The following is a 12,590-nucleotide window of genomic DNA, read 5'->3' as shown; positions in this document are numbered from 1 at the left end:
AAATCAGACAAAAATCAGGGATGCATTTAACTTAAAAAAAAAAAAAACAAATTATGCAACTCATCACTGGCAAAAGTTACAACATGAATGCAAAGTACCATTCGCCTCCTTCATCTGGTCTTCAAGTTTATTTTTCCTGTGAGAAATGAAAAAAACAAACAAGTTAATTCACCACCAACATTATACAAATATAATATCACTATCTGCACTGTCATAACAAAACAAAATGATCTCTTACTCAGCCATTGTCTTGCTGTTTTCCTGCTTAAGTTGTTCCATCTGTTCAGACATCTGTTCATAGGCTTTCAGAGCAACCTTTCAAAGTAAAATGGGTAAAGTTACTCAGGGACAGTAGGAATTTCTGCTTTGGAAGTAATATTAAGAGATAAATACATTACTAGTGTCTTTTAAATTGGCTTATTAATAGACACAGCTTACCTTATTTTCTTCCAGTTCTGCTTGCACAGATTCATAGTCTGCTGTCTTTTTCTCCAGAGTAACCAATCTGATCTGCAGCTCTTCCAGCTGTTGTTGGAGCCTAATTGAATCACTGGATAAAACATAAATGTGTCAAAAAAAAAAAAAAAATCACACACATGCAATAAATGCTACTTTACAATTAAGGTTAGCTGTCAAAGAAACTAATAATAAAACAACCCGCCAACTGATCAACAGATGTTATGTAGTGCCAGCCAGCTAACGGAAAAAAAGAGTAACTTGCAGTTTGTAGATTGCAATAATTATGATTGCAATATTCATAAACACTCACTCTGAAACCGCGATCTTCTGCTTCAGTGCCACAAATGACGACACATACTCGTTCAGGCTCTGCGATAGGACGAAAACAAAAACAAACAGGGGAATTCATAATTACCAACACTTTGCCGCGCTGCCGCTTCAAAGACAAACATGTTAACTGTCACAGACTGTTTATGTTCAGTCTCCGCAGACGGAACTTTGAACGGACTTCTCTGTGATGGAAATCTGACCTGGTACAACACGGAGCAGTTCTGACAGTCTCCGACCGTCGCGTCCGCGGCGATAGCCAGCATCTTGGACTGACTGTCCCCTGGCATCATGGTAAAACACACTCCAGTCCCCGGCAGCGCTTATTTCATATGAGATCATTTGACGAACATGTCCCGGTGTCACAAACTCCGCGCAGCTTCAAAACAACACATTTTCGTGTCTCCCACGTTGTCTAAGGACCCACGCCAGGACCCCACGCGGGGACGTTCGTCAAACGCCGGTTAAACTAAAATGAAATGTTCCTCTCTCCGTTATACGCATAAACATTTTATATTTATTAGTAAAACACGTAGATAGTGATGTATTTAATCTTGCTGAAATATAATAATTCCGGTCATTAGTATTTTTCTTCAGGCAGTTCATTATGGCCTCTAAGGGAGTTACTGCATCATGGATAAATGAGTACCGGCCGCTAGGGGCAGTACAACTGTTTATACCAAATTACAACTTCATGGTATATTCATGTTTCACACCATAATCCAGTGATGTATTTAGTTAAATTCACTAGATTAGTCTCCATGACTACACAATACCAAGTTGAAATCGTACCAATGTAACTATATAATGACACAATTTTGCTCTTGTTCTCATGTCTCCCTGGTGGTCTAGTGGTTAGGATTCGGCGCTCTCACCGCCGCGGCCCGGGTTCGATTCCCGGTCAGGGAACTCATCTTTTGAGAGTCTTTTTACTCTGTTTTTCCCATCGATGTGTCACATAGTCATATACAGTATAACGTTAAAGTGTAGACACAAAGAAAGACACGAGAGGAGACCAATCACTCCCTCCACCGTCTCATGTATGAAGGAGCAGAGAGATGCCTTCAAATAGGCAGACTGGCAGTTTGCAACAGCGTTTCTAAACGCCTTTCCCAGCAGGAGAAAGGAAACGAATAATAAAGAAAAATGACCAATTACAAATTGTAAACCGTTTACAATTTGTGGTGTGTTATATTTTTATAGCTAATATAGGCTGTAGTCAGCAGAGGGTACTGTTGTACAAATAACAGTCTCTCTCTCTCTCTCTCTCTCTCTCTCTCTCACACACACACACACACACACACACACACACACACACACACACACACACACACACACACACACACACACAATGAATGGCCCAAAACATTGCCAACCACTGGGTTTACCATAGATACTGTATAAATTGTAAAGGTCAATTTACAAAGAGTTACTACAAAAAACAAAAACAACAACAACAGACTAAGTTTTCAACTTCAACACCCTGGAGGTCATTATATCTTTGAATTTGATACTCTTTAAAAATAAATAGACAGAAACTACTTTTTAGATGAGCTTGTCTTGCTCATCGTTACTGAGGCAGCAGGTCGTTTTCAGCCTGGTGATTCCAACAGCTGAGGAGGAAGCAGCTAAAGGTGTTAGGGGATTGCTGTCGGTGCGTCCTGATGGAAAGATAATAACCCTGTAACTTCAGATGAACCTTCTTAGTGTAGCCTCAAGGCTGAAGAGCCAACTCTCTCCAAACAGATGCAGTCAGAGATAGCATAGTTTCTTTAAAGTGGAAAGGGTATGCTTTCTTTCTTCCTGTCTCATTCTGACAGATAATCTCTTCTGTTACCTGACATGGGTTAGGTAACATTTTGGATGTTTCAAGATTTATCTCGACCACCTTTGTCATCTACAGGAAGGCTTTGTCTGATCACTATCTTTGTATAAACAAAACTGCTTCGTCCTCTCAATCCCTCACTTCTTGTGTGGTTGGATTTTCTCCTTTGCTTTTGTCTTCTTTGTTAAGATGCTATACCAGTTTATACAGAGTGAGGTGGAAATGCATTTACTGTCAAAATATAAGTCACTAAAGCAATGCATTGTTTGTTTTTTACTCATATCCATCTCGAAAGAGTAATATAAAGAGCTAACTCACATTGGCATAAAAATACAGTACATTGGCATTCACACCTACAGTGCCTGAACTGCATATTTTTAAAAATTGGGAGACAATGGGTGACAATGCAAACTCCAGATATACTTTATAACACATGGCACTAAAAGAACAGAACCGTCATAAGATAAAACAATGCAATTATTTCATCATTTTATAATCAAATATAAAAAAAATTCTGCCCCACTGTTGACAGTGTTGAATAGTGAAACCCACTGATTGTCATCAGGATTGAGTTACATGATTTAAGTGTGAACAAGCAACAGATTTTTGATATTGGTGCCTCTTCTCTTCTCCATAAGATCGAGTTTTGACATGACGGGTGCAAAGTGGCTGATGACAGTACATTCCACAAACGTGTGGGTGATTAGAGTAATCTGATTCTGTGTGTGTGCATGTGGTGTTGCTTTTGTCAGCAAACTGGCAATAATTAATAAAGGTTTTGAATCTCTGAACATCTTGCAGACACTTGCTTGTGTAGATAAAACAAAAAGCACTGCATTCATTCAGCAGTACAGTGACTACACACACAAATGCACACAGACAGTAACACAGTGCCCACAGCTGACCAACAATAAGTCAACTTCAGTGAGGTGGTTGACACAGAGGAAAACCCCTTTTTCTCTCTTACCCACCTCTCCCTCTGGCTCACTCCCTCTCTTTCTCACAGCATTTTTCTATGACAGCACCAAATACATCCCTCCTCCCTTTAATTCTTTCTACTCTATTTCTCTCTGTCTCCTCACACTCTTCTTCTCTCCTTCCTTACTCTCTCTCTGAGGGCTTTAGGGCTGTGCTCGGAGGATTATGACAATGGAGATTTTGTTTTGGGCATCTGTGTCTCCTTGACTTGTTGAGAAATGACTAAAGAGTAAAGCCCAGACACAATATGTCATAGGTGTTGAAATGGCTAATACCACATTGGCATTACTGTTAGCTAGGATGCTTGCTTATATGCTGCACGTCATTGCAGAGTAATGTTTTAGAGTTTAGAGTCAAAGGTTTATTGTGTAGGACTTAGGAGCTCTAGTTACAGACTATGGTAAAAATTGAGTATAGTATTATAGCCATGCGTTCATTAGTGTATAATCTGAAACCTGAAATCGTGAAAATAAGAATTGTTATGTTTTTATTACATTTTACAGACTGGCCCTCTTCCCTAACCTTAGAGGGTGAGGCACACTGCTAGATACACTGCTAGATACCACTAAGTCCTACACACTGAACCTTCAAGCTACAGGGTAATTTCTTAATTTCTTGTTTCATCATGTTACAATAGGGCATATAACGCTTATACAGCATATAGTGTGGAGGTGTTGCATGTGTTGTTAAATGCTTTCTAAAGAATTGCTGAAGATGGCTCAGTCCAGTAAACTACATTATAGAAAACATACTTTTCCGTGTCTACTTCAATATGACATAGGCCAATAAGGCTTTTATGCAGATTGGGCAAACGGTGTAAGGAAGATAGGCTACATATAAATAGTAGGAACTATATTGGAGAACCAAGTTTAAATCTGCTATAGATAAATATTTTTACATTGAAGTGAAAGGTGTCACTGGTAGAGACACACCTACGTAGAATTACAGACTCTGCAGTTCACCTCAGCATAATGGACCTCATTGTTTTGTCAGAACAAAGCTAGCTGGAGAATATAATGGATAATTTAGCTGCTAAAGAGACAGACATTCCTTCCAGTAGACCTAAAAAGTGAGCGAATAGTAGATTTACATTTATCCGATGGCCAGAACCACAACTTCAAATGAATGCCAATGCTGCTCCCTGAGTGCTGAATATGTACATAGGTTTTCTAACAAGTTTGCCATATCAATAGATAGAGTTACTCTAGTCACAGTGTGGTGTTTGCAGTTTGTGGAAAGACAAATCCTTTGTCAGGGCATGATGACTATATTATACCCAGCTGAAGACTGTAGCCAAAAAAGTATGATTGAATAGATCAGGTTCCCTTCCTAAGCTTTTTTCCTCTTTGTGGGAACACATTTAGACATTTTACACCAACTTGGCAAGATCAAATTCACTCAAACTGACAGCTGAAAAGAATGAAATAAAGACTCATGCCACAGCTGAGATGCTGACATGATACACATTTTGTTTATTATTTCATTTACACTGTAAAAATCACATTGGAATAGCATTATCCTTGCTTTTAAACCAGAACCAATATGTAATGCACTATTTTTGCGCCATATTGATGCATGCAATACAGGGCATAATGTTGGATAATGTAATGGAAAAATGAAGCAGTGATAGCAAATGCTATGCTCACTTTGAATGTTCCTGTTCATCAGTCTTTGTTGAATTGCTGAAATGGGTTTTGACATCAGAATATTTTTCCTAAAACATAAAATATATGTCTTTTAAAAAAAGGTGCATTTTTGTCAGCATGAAAGCTTATGAAACATAATACAAAAGGTAATGGGCTTAGGGTAGAGTAATAAAAGGACATATTTATTTATACTGCTTATAATACAGTCTTCCAGCAACGCTGTATTGTAAAGCCAATAAATAAAACAAACAAAACTATACATGGGTCACACAAGTCAAAATTTCACATTGATTTGGTGACTGAAGACATTATTGTAGCACCACTGAGTATGAAAGTCAGTCCACGTAGCCTTGACCCATCTCAGAACAGTTCTCTCATGGATGATACTTTTTAAAAAATTTTCTTTGTTGTTTTACGTGACAGCACCAAGCTTCCTGCTATTGTCCAGCTAATGAGGAAGCACACTTTGATTATTCCCAGCCTGTTTTTTATCAAGCCTTAGAGTGAAATTATGTTTTCTTTAAAACATCCCTTTTCATTATCAGACCTCAGATTTCCAATTGATCAAGAATTGCAGTGCAAGCCAGGAGTAGCACATGTTGCGTGGCAGTGCCTGAAGCCTCGTCAACTTTCTCTGTTGGTCTGCCATCATTGGCCCGTGGTTGACTGGGAGATGTTAGGTGTCCTGGGTACAGTTCTGTTCAGTTGCATACTGTATATAAACAAAGCTGGGAGTTTTCAGGTTTTCAGTTTCTTTTGGAAATGTCAGTCGTATTCGCTTTAATCAAGATTCCCATTTTGCTAGTTCCTCCTCATAATTCTCTCCTCTATTTGTACTGTCCTGATCACATTCCTGTGTAGTGCTGTCAGCATCAAGTTCTTGTATCCAGATGTCCAGCATCACAGGGAGAAGAAAGGGCACTGCAACTCTCTCGCACTTCCATTGAAATGTCATTTGTTTTTCAGTGCTCGCCACACGCTTAAAGCAAAAATGCTGTCTTTTGAAGCATGGACGTCAAATATAGTCTTTTGTCTATGTAACTACCTATCTGCCTATGTCACAGACAGCGTCACTCTATATGATTATAGGTTTGAATTTGAACAGGACTGGCAGCACTGCTTGCCATAGAACTTGTGATTGCAGACTCCATGCTGGGGTACCAGGTAACACCAGTTGAAGTAATCCCTACACGCAAGGTCTGTGGGAAAAAAGGGAAAAAAAGACTTGTGAAAACTATGAAAAGGGTATTTTATGATAGCTCTATAATATCTCTACAGATGTTGTATTTGTACACAAGCATTTAAAGTAGTACCTTTCTTCTCAGGTTGTGGACAGAAGTTGGTGTTGCAGGCCTGGGACATTGAAGGTTTAAGATGGAGGGCACAGCCAGAGGAGGGCTTCCCTTGGACCAGACATTGGACCGTCCTGGCCTGCACTCCCCCTCCACATGTCACTGTGCACTGTAGAGTACAAAGAAACCTTGATGATGGATGAATGTCATGAAATATGTACATTCAATGCCAAGTTAACATACCTGAGACCAAGGAGATGTGCGCCATTCAGCTCGGGGCGGAGGATGAGGGAGGGGTTGAGGTGGATAGGTGCGATGATACGTGTTCCATCGGTGGACTGGTGGGGTAGTGCGGACAGGGCACTCGGCCATGGTGCAGGGCCTCTGGAGCTCCACTGTGGGCTTGGGGACATGATGGCACTTCTTGGCTGCAAGCTCTCTGTATTTTCCTGCAGTGTCCTGTTTAACCGAGAATATCCATGTAAGCTACACGATGCCATTTCTTAACATGGCACTATTTTTTACAATAAAATCAATAACACAGCACAGATAATACACACCTTCTCTGCACACTTAATGAAGCGTGCCTGGTAGCCATGGCCACATGTTACTGAACACTGGATGATCAAAGGAACAGAAAGAAAATGGAGAGAGAGAACTTATTTACATGAGCTAAGAACATATTTTACATGCGTGCATTGCTACTGCTGAATTTATTTGAATTTCATATTTTTTCATCAGTATAAGTGTTCTTGAATTACCTCTTGCCATGTGGAGACAAACCACTGGACTTTGCGTTGTTTCTGGCAGCGTTTGATGAAACAGGATTCTTGACTGGCGGGTTTTGGCAGGCCCGCACACAGACTGTCTGGCTGTGTTTGCATCTGGGCACCTGGGTTGGTGCTTGTACAATGCACTGTCCTCTTCCTCAAGCCGTTGCCACACTTACGAGAGCACTGCCACATAAATGGAAACATGATAATGATGATATCTTATGTCCTTAAATGCTTCAAATATTGCTTTGTCTCCATGACTGACAGATCATGATTACGATTGCATAACAACATGATGATTTGTCAAAATTCATTCAGGATTTGGATCAATGGAGCTATTAAATGTTACAGGCTAAAGATCGTAACAAGCCAACTACGCACAGAAACCAGTTCAGCATGGCCTACCTTATATTCACATTCTTCACACAGGGACTTATTGTGCTTTACTTCCTTAATAATTCTTTTGAGGTAGTCCAACAATTCCCCCAATATTCATTGCATACATCTTACGGAACAGCCTAAATCAAAGTCTTAAAAAGTATTCCACCACATCCAAGAAAACAGGGGGGCTGTGACGCATTACACTGTGCCACAGAGATTCAGAGAGGAAGTAAACTGGACACCATTTGTGGCAGGTAGTTAAGGATATTTGGGGTAAAGTGGCAGTTAAAAAAGTTTAACACTGAGACAAGTCTCCATGCACAATGTATAAGAACTGGACAGAGAACAAAACATGGGAGGTCTCAGTGGGCACATTCATAGTTTAAAGCCACTGAGATCACCGTCATAAAATGTGGTGAAGCCATCAATGCTCTTTAGGCTGAATAACGAGTGTGCAACTTTAAAGTGTTTCTTTCTTGCTGTGGATAACCGCTCCGGCAGTATTCATGTACTGACTTACATCTGTGTGAGCACATTTAAAAATCTCATTCTCATTTGGTGGAAGATCACTTTCACACATGCTCACCTGTGACCACGGCCCAGTGGTCCAAACTGGTGGACAGCTGTGTGTGTTGCAGGCTTGCCTTCTGGTCGGGGTGGGCTGGGCACAGCGAGAGTCAGCCAGGGCGTCTACGTTGGTCTGGCTGGTTCTCTGGACGCACTGAACCTGCCGCGTCTGCTCCCCTCCTCCACAGCTCCGGCTGCACACCCCCCACTCTCCTACAGACCAGCTGGGACAACACAACACAAGCCTGCTGAGTCAACACGTGCAGCTCCTCAATCACTTATTCAGACAGGCCTGCGGGAATTCACAAATGACATGATAACTGTACAGTGATAGCAACCGGAGAAGACCCCCTGTGTTGTATCTAAGCCTTCTTTCCTCTCCAATGGCTTCTGCAACTAAATTTGTAGTCTGATGCATAAAAATAGAAGTGGCTGCAAAACCCAGAACTTACTGTATGTTTAGCAAAAGCTTAAGTAGCTCTTAACTCATTTGGAACATGCATCTTTCTTCATTCTCAGTAGCTAAACACAATTTCACAGGGAACTCCTTGGCAGACAACACCAATTATGTGAGAAAATAGGAGTATCTCCGTCTCCAGCGTTCATATATCGCTGACCTCAGACATGCTGGAGTGTTGCAGGTCTTCAGGGTGTTAAGACATTTGTTCATGGCTGACTGGCTTCAGAGCAAGTCAAAACAGCCAAAATACCAGGCGTTTAAACTGTAACTTAAACCCCACTGCACAGTTTTAAACCCCCTCCTCGCCAAAACTCAGGCCCTCATCAGCACTAAAACTAAACAACGCCACATATTTCTCTCATAATTACCTCCATTTGTACTGTACACTACAAAATACGTATGTTGGCAATTAGAAAACGTTTTTCAAGATACAGAACAAGCATCCCTCATATTAATGCATCTCAGACACACAATCTCTGACACCAATGAGTGCTCAGGAAAGTACAGTTTATGTTATTTTTAGTGGATTTCTTTTAACACTGTACCTTGTCACACCACATGTCTAAGTCGCCTAATCCCCGGGCCTCCTATTGCTTCTCTCTTCCTCAAAGCTTCTTTGCATCTATCCCAAGTGACCCAGAACTCAGAGGGCAGGTAGTTAAAACCTTCAACACACACTCTGTTATCCTCTTTCCAACTTCACCCTAATGTACCCGCACAGCCTCCTAAGATTTACCCCAAACAACCTAAAAACACTGCTGTCATCACATGGAGTTGTGTATATTAACAATCTAAACTTTATTTTGAATCATTTGGTGCATCACTCGCTTGGAATGTTGTATAAGGAGGATGAGATGAGTATAGCTCTAAAGGGCATTATACATGCACTATTAAATATAAATAAATGCGGATGGAGAAATTCCATCTGGTCTGTTACAGCTTGTCAGGATGAAGATACAAACTGTAGTATCATCACAGGGTGATCTGGGGGAGAATGAGGGGAATGTAGAGATGAAATTTTCTATTCATCTTGAACTTTAAACATTTAAACAAGTCATCAACATAAACATGTAGCATTTATAACATGATATTTATTGGCCCAGGGCATAGAAATAGGAGGTAAACTCTCCGGGTGTCATTTATTTCATAAATAGATGCTAGAAGATCAAGAGCGACATCATGTCTTTCATGAGCTGAGACACATTTGGACACATTACGCTTGCACTTTTGGCTTTAAGAGAAAGGAAATCCAATACATCTTGTTTTGTATTCCTTCATTTGTATTTCTGCATAAATATTTCAATACTTAAACTGCACAGAATTTCTATGATGCTTGTGGTGGTTAACTAATCTTGTGAATTAGTTATGTAAAAACATCTACCATCCTATTACAGTACGACATCATGTTGGCGTACATACAGTGGGGGAAAAAAAAGTTTTTATGTGGTCTATGATGAAGGCAGTGCAGTTTTAATTAATACCAAAGCCATGAAATGTATCGCCTTAGTGACCCCAATGGCATGGCGGTGGGCATAATAGACTGATTAATGCCATATCAAGTTATAGGCCACCTTCTGATCTTTGCCATGATCGTTATTTGTAAGTGTGACGATGAGTAAAGATCACACTCTCTGGACTGAAGCACAGGGGATCAGATATCCTGTGGACAGAGTCAGATAACCCCTGTGGTCTAAACGACGCTGTCTGGATGCTCACCAGAGGCATTAAATAACCTCTGACCAGTGTTTATAGCTGTGCCACTGTATGTGTGTATTTCAGCTTTCACGTGTATGTGTCAGTGTGTGGGTGCTCCTCTGCTTAAATTAGTGTACGTCCACACGGTGAGACAAAATGATATCATGCTCCAAATGTGAGCGGGCATCAGAAACCTTTTTCCATGATGTAATGCCTGTCCGGTCCAACTTACTGGGTGCAGACACAGCAAAGTGAAATAACTGCAGGGCCTCAGAATAGTATGACCTGCAGAGATGGACTGATGACCACAGCCAACTTGTCTAGTCTAGCGTGCATGTTTTGGTCGGTGCAGCACATGTTTTGTCTCAACTCACAGTTTATGCACGAGGAGGGCCCACAAACACTTTGAAAAAGCTGTCCAGATGCTCAGTGAAAAAAAGAAACACATGCACATATATACTAAAACAATATGGAACACTTCAGCTCAGCAGAAAAAACAGTATCATGCACAAATTAATTTGATCTTTAGAAACCCAAACACTAGAACAAGACCATAACTATTTGATATGCATATTATGGATGTTAAATATGGGAACTGATATATCTGTATACACTATATTACAGAGTTGCAATAATAGCTGTAATCAAAGCGTTATACGCATGGAAATGCAGCCCGGAGGTTTAGATAGCAATAACTAGGAATTATTTAATATTTTCTGCTGTAACATGAGAACTTTGTTGCTTTTCATATTTGTATTTCAATTTGAAGTCTGGCAATATATTTTGTTATGTTGTATTACTTACCCTAAAAGATCCTTTGTGGCATCAACATATTCAGCTAATTCAGGAATCTTCACATAAATCTATGAAACACTCTAAATAAAGTAAATCTGTAACATCTGATCTGAACAAAAGACAAACATGTCTACACACACACCTGAATACACACACATAAACACAGGTACACTCAAGCAGCCCAAGTTGTAGATAATGACGGAGATAGGCCCAAGAGATGAGTGTAAACAGTTGTGAGATTACTTTAGAGCCATTATTATCACTGCTTCTTCAACTCAGAGTAAACACACAAATCCATTAGTGTGTAAACGCTGATAGGGGTGGTGTGTGTGTGTGTGTGTGTGTGTGTGCGTGTGTGTGTGTGTGTGTGTGTGTGTGTGGGTTGACTCTACAAGTGGTGGAATGTGAGCAAGAGAAAGTAAGAAAGAGAGAGAAAAGAAAGCTAAGTGGAAAGAAATATCACAGGAAGAGTAAGTGTGTTGGTTTACTTGATATAGAGAGAGAATGTGAATTAGAAAATATTTATAAATGACTTTTAAAGGATGCAGACAGTGAGACAGACAGGGAGACATAGAGTCTTTGTCATAATGCCACAGCCACATAAATCCCTGCTGAGAGATTGGAAGTGCTGTGACCCGAGCATAACAAACTTTGAAAGACAGCTATCATTGGTTGGCTGCTTGATGGTGTCAGTGTGTGTGTGTGTGTGTGTGCGTGTGTGTGGTAGGACAGGGTTGGACAGGTCAGAGAAAAAAGACGTCACATCAAAGTTAACCATTAAGGTTATTACAGCTGAGCCTGAAGCCACACAGGTAACGGACACTGCAGTCTTATAAGTAAGAACCCTCTGTGAAGTGTGTGTGAGTGTGCGCGGACGGGTGAGAGGTGAGGCAGAAATGTCTCACAACTGACCTCAAAGGCTTCACCCATGCCTCTGTGTGTGCGAGAGAGAGACAGAGGGAAACAGAGGCAGACAGTGAGACAGACAGAGGCCGTGCCCCATGCAAAAATGGCTGCAACACTTGGAGACAAGCGGTGTGTGTGTCTGTGTGTGTGTGTGTGTGTGTGTGTGTATGTATAGGTTGAGGGGGAAATGAAGCATCTGTTGTACCTACAGTATCCTCAGGGATGAGTAAGCAGTTAAGTACTGACTGAAAGCTGGAACTGAAACAGTCACTGTCTCTGGCTACTAGATAATGCTAGAGTGATCACACACTGTAAATGTGCAGATAAAGATTCAATTGTTTGGCCTGTTGGCACAAACACACACAAACACTGTGAGCAAGAGGTTACTCATGTCCGCCCTGATGTATGTTCAATTTCCTGACTGTGCTACAATCCATTTACCACCACCAGGCACATAATTACATTTTCCACCATAAGCATGACACA

The 12,590-nt window shown here is 40.7% G+C and overlaps 2 protein-coding genes and 1 non-coding gene across 4 annotated transcripts in view; 1 reads left to right on the top strand and 2 right to left on the bottom strand.

Moving 5' to 3' along the window:
* ice1 (KIAA0947-like (H. sapiens)) overlaps nt 1-1,222 on the bottom strand; it is an 8,606-nt gene extending 7,384 nt beyond the window's left edge. The window contains exons 1-5 of one of the 2 annotated variants that reach the window (XM_019266336.2): nt 990-1,222; nt 770-828; nt 439-550; nt 239-315; nt 99-136 (exon numbers count right to left, since the gene is read on the bottom strand). In XM_019266336.2, coding sequence (XP_019121881.2) covers nt 99-136; nt 239-315; nt 439-550; nt 770-828; nt 990-1,079 — 376 coding nt within the window. In that variant the 5' untranslated portion in view covers nt 1,080-1,222. The remainder of the gene's footprint in view (nt 1-98; nt 137-238; nt 316-438; nt 551-769; nt 829-989) is intronic. The other variant, XM_027287146.1, reaches the window with a different exon arrangement.
* A 401-nt stretch (nt 1,223-1,623) lies between these two features.
* On the top strand, nt 1,624-1,695 carry trnae-cuc (transfer RNA glutamic acid (anticodon CUC)). The gene has a single exon. It is a non-coding gene; the product is annotated as a tRNA-Glu (tRNA).
* A 3,936-nt stretch (nt 1,696-5,631) lies between these two features.
* adamts16 (ADAM metallopeptidase with thrombospondin type 1 motif, 16) overlaps nt 5,632-12,590 on the bottom strand; it is a 51,482-nt gene continuing 44,523 nt past the window's right edge. The window contains exons 19-24 of the mRNA XM_010757039.3: nt 8,268-8,472; nt 7,289-7,483; nt 7,088-7,144; nt 6,771-6,986; nt 6,549-6,696; nt 5,632-6,434 (exon numbers count right to left, since the gene is read on the bottom strand). Of these exons, the coding sequence (XP_010755341.3) occupies nt 6,319-6,434; nt 6,549-6,696; nt 6,771-6,986; nt 7,088-7,144; nt 7,289-7,483; nt 8,268-8,472 (937 nt within the window). The 3' untranslated portion in view covers nt 5,632-6,318. The remainder of the gene's footprint in view (nt 6,435-6,548; nt 6,697-6,770; nt 6,987-7,087; nt 7,145-7,288; nt 7,484-8,267; nt 8,473-12,590) is intronic.

This window comes from Larimichthys crocea, chromosome XIII (assembly GCF_000972845.2).
Source record: "Larimichthys crocea isolate SSNF chromosome XIII, L_crocea_2.0, whole genome shotgun sequence".
Lineage (NCBI taxonomy): Eukaryota > Metazoa > Chordata > Actinopteri > Sciaenidae > Larimichthys > Larimichthys crocea.
Note: the sequence above shows the minus strand (reverse complement) of the source record. Positions and strands in the feature narration are given on the sequence as shown.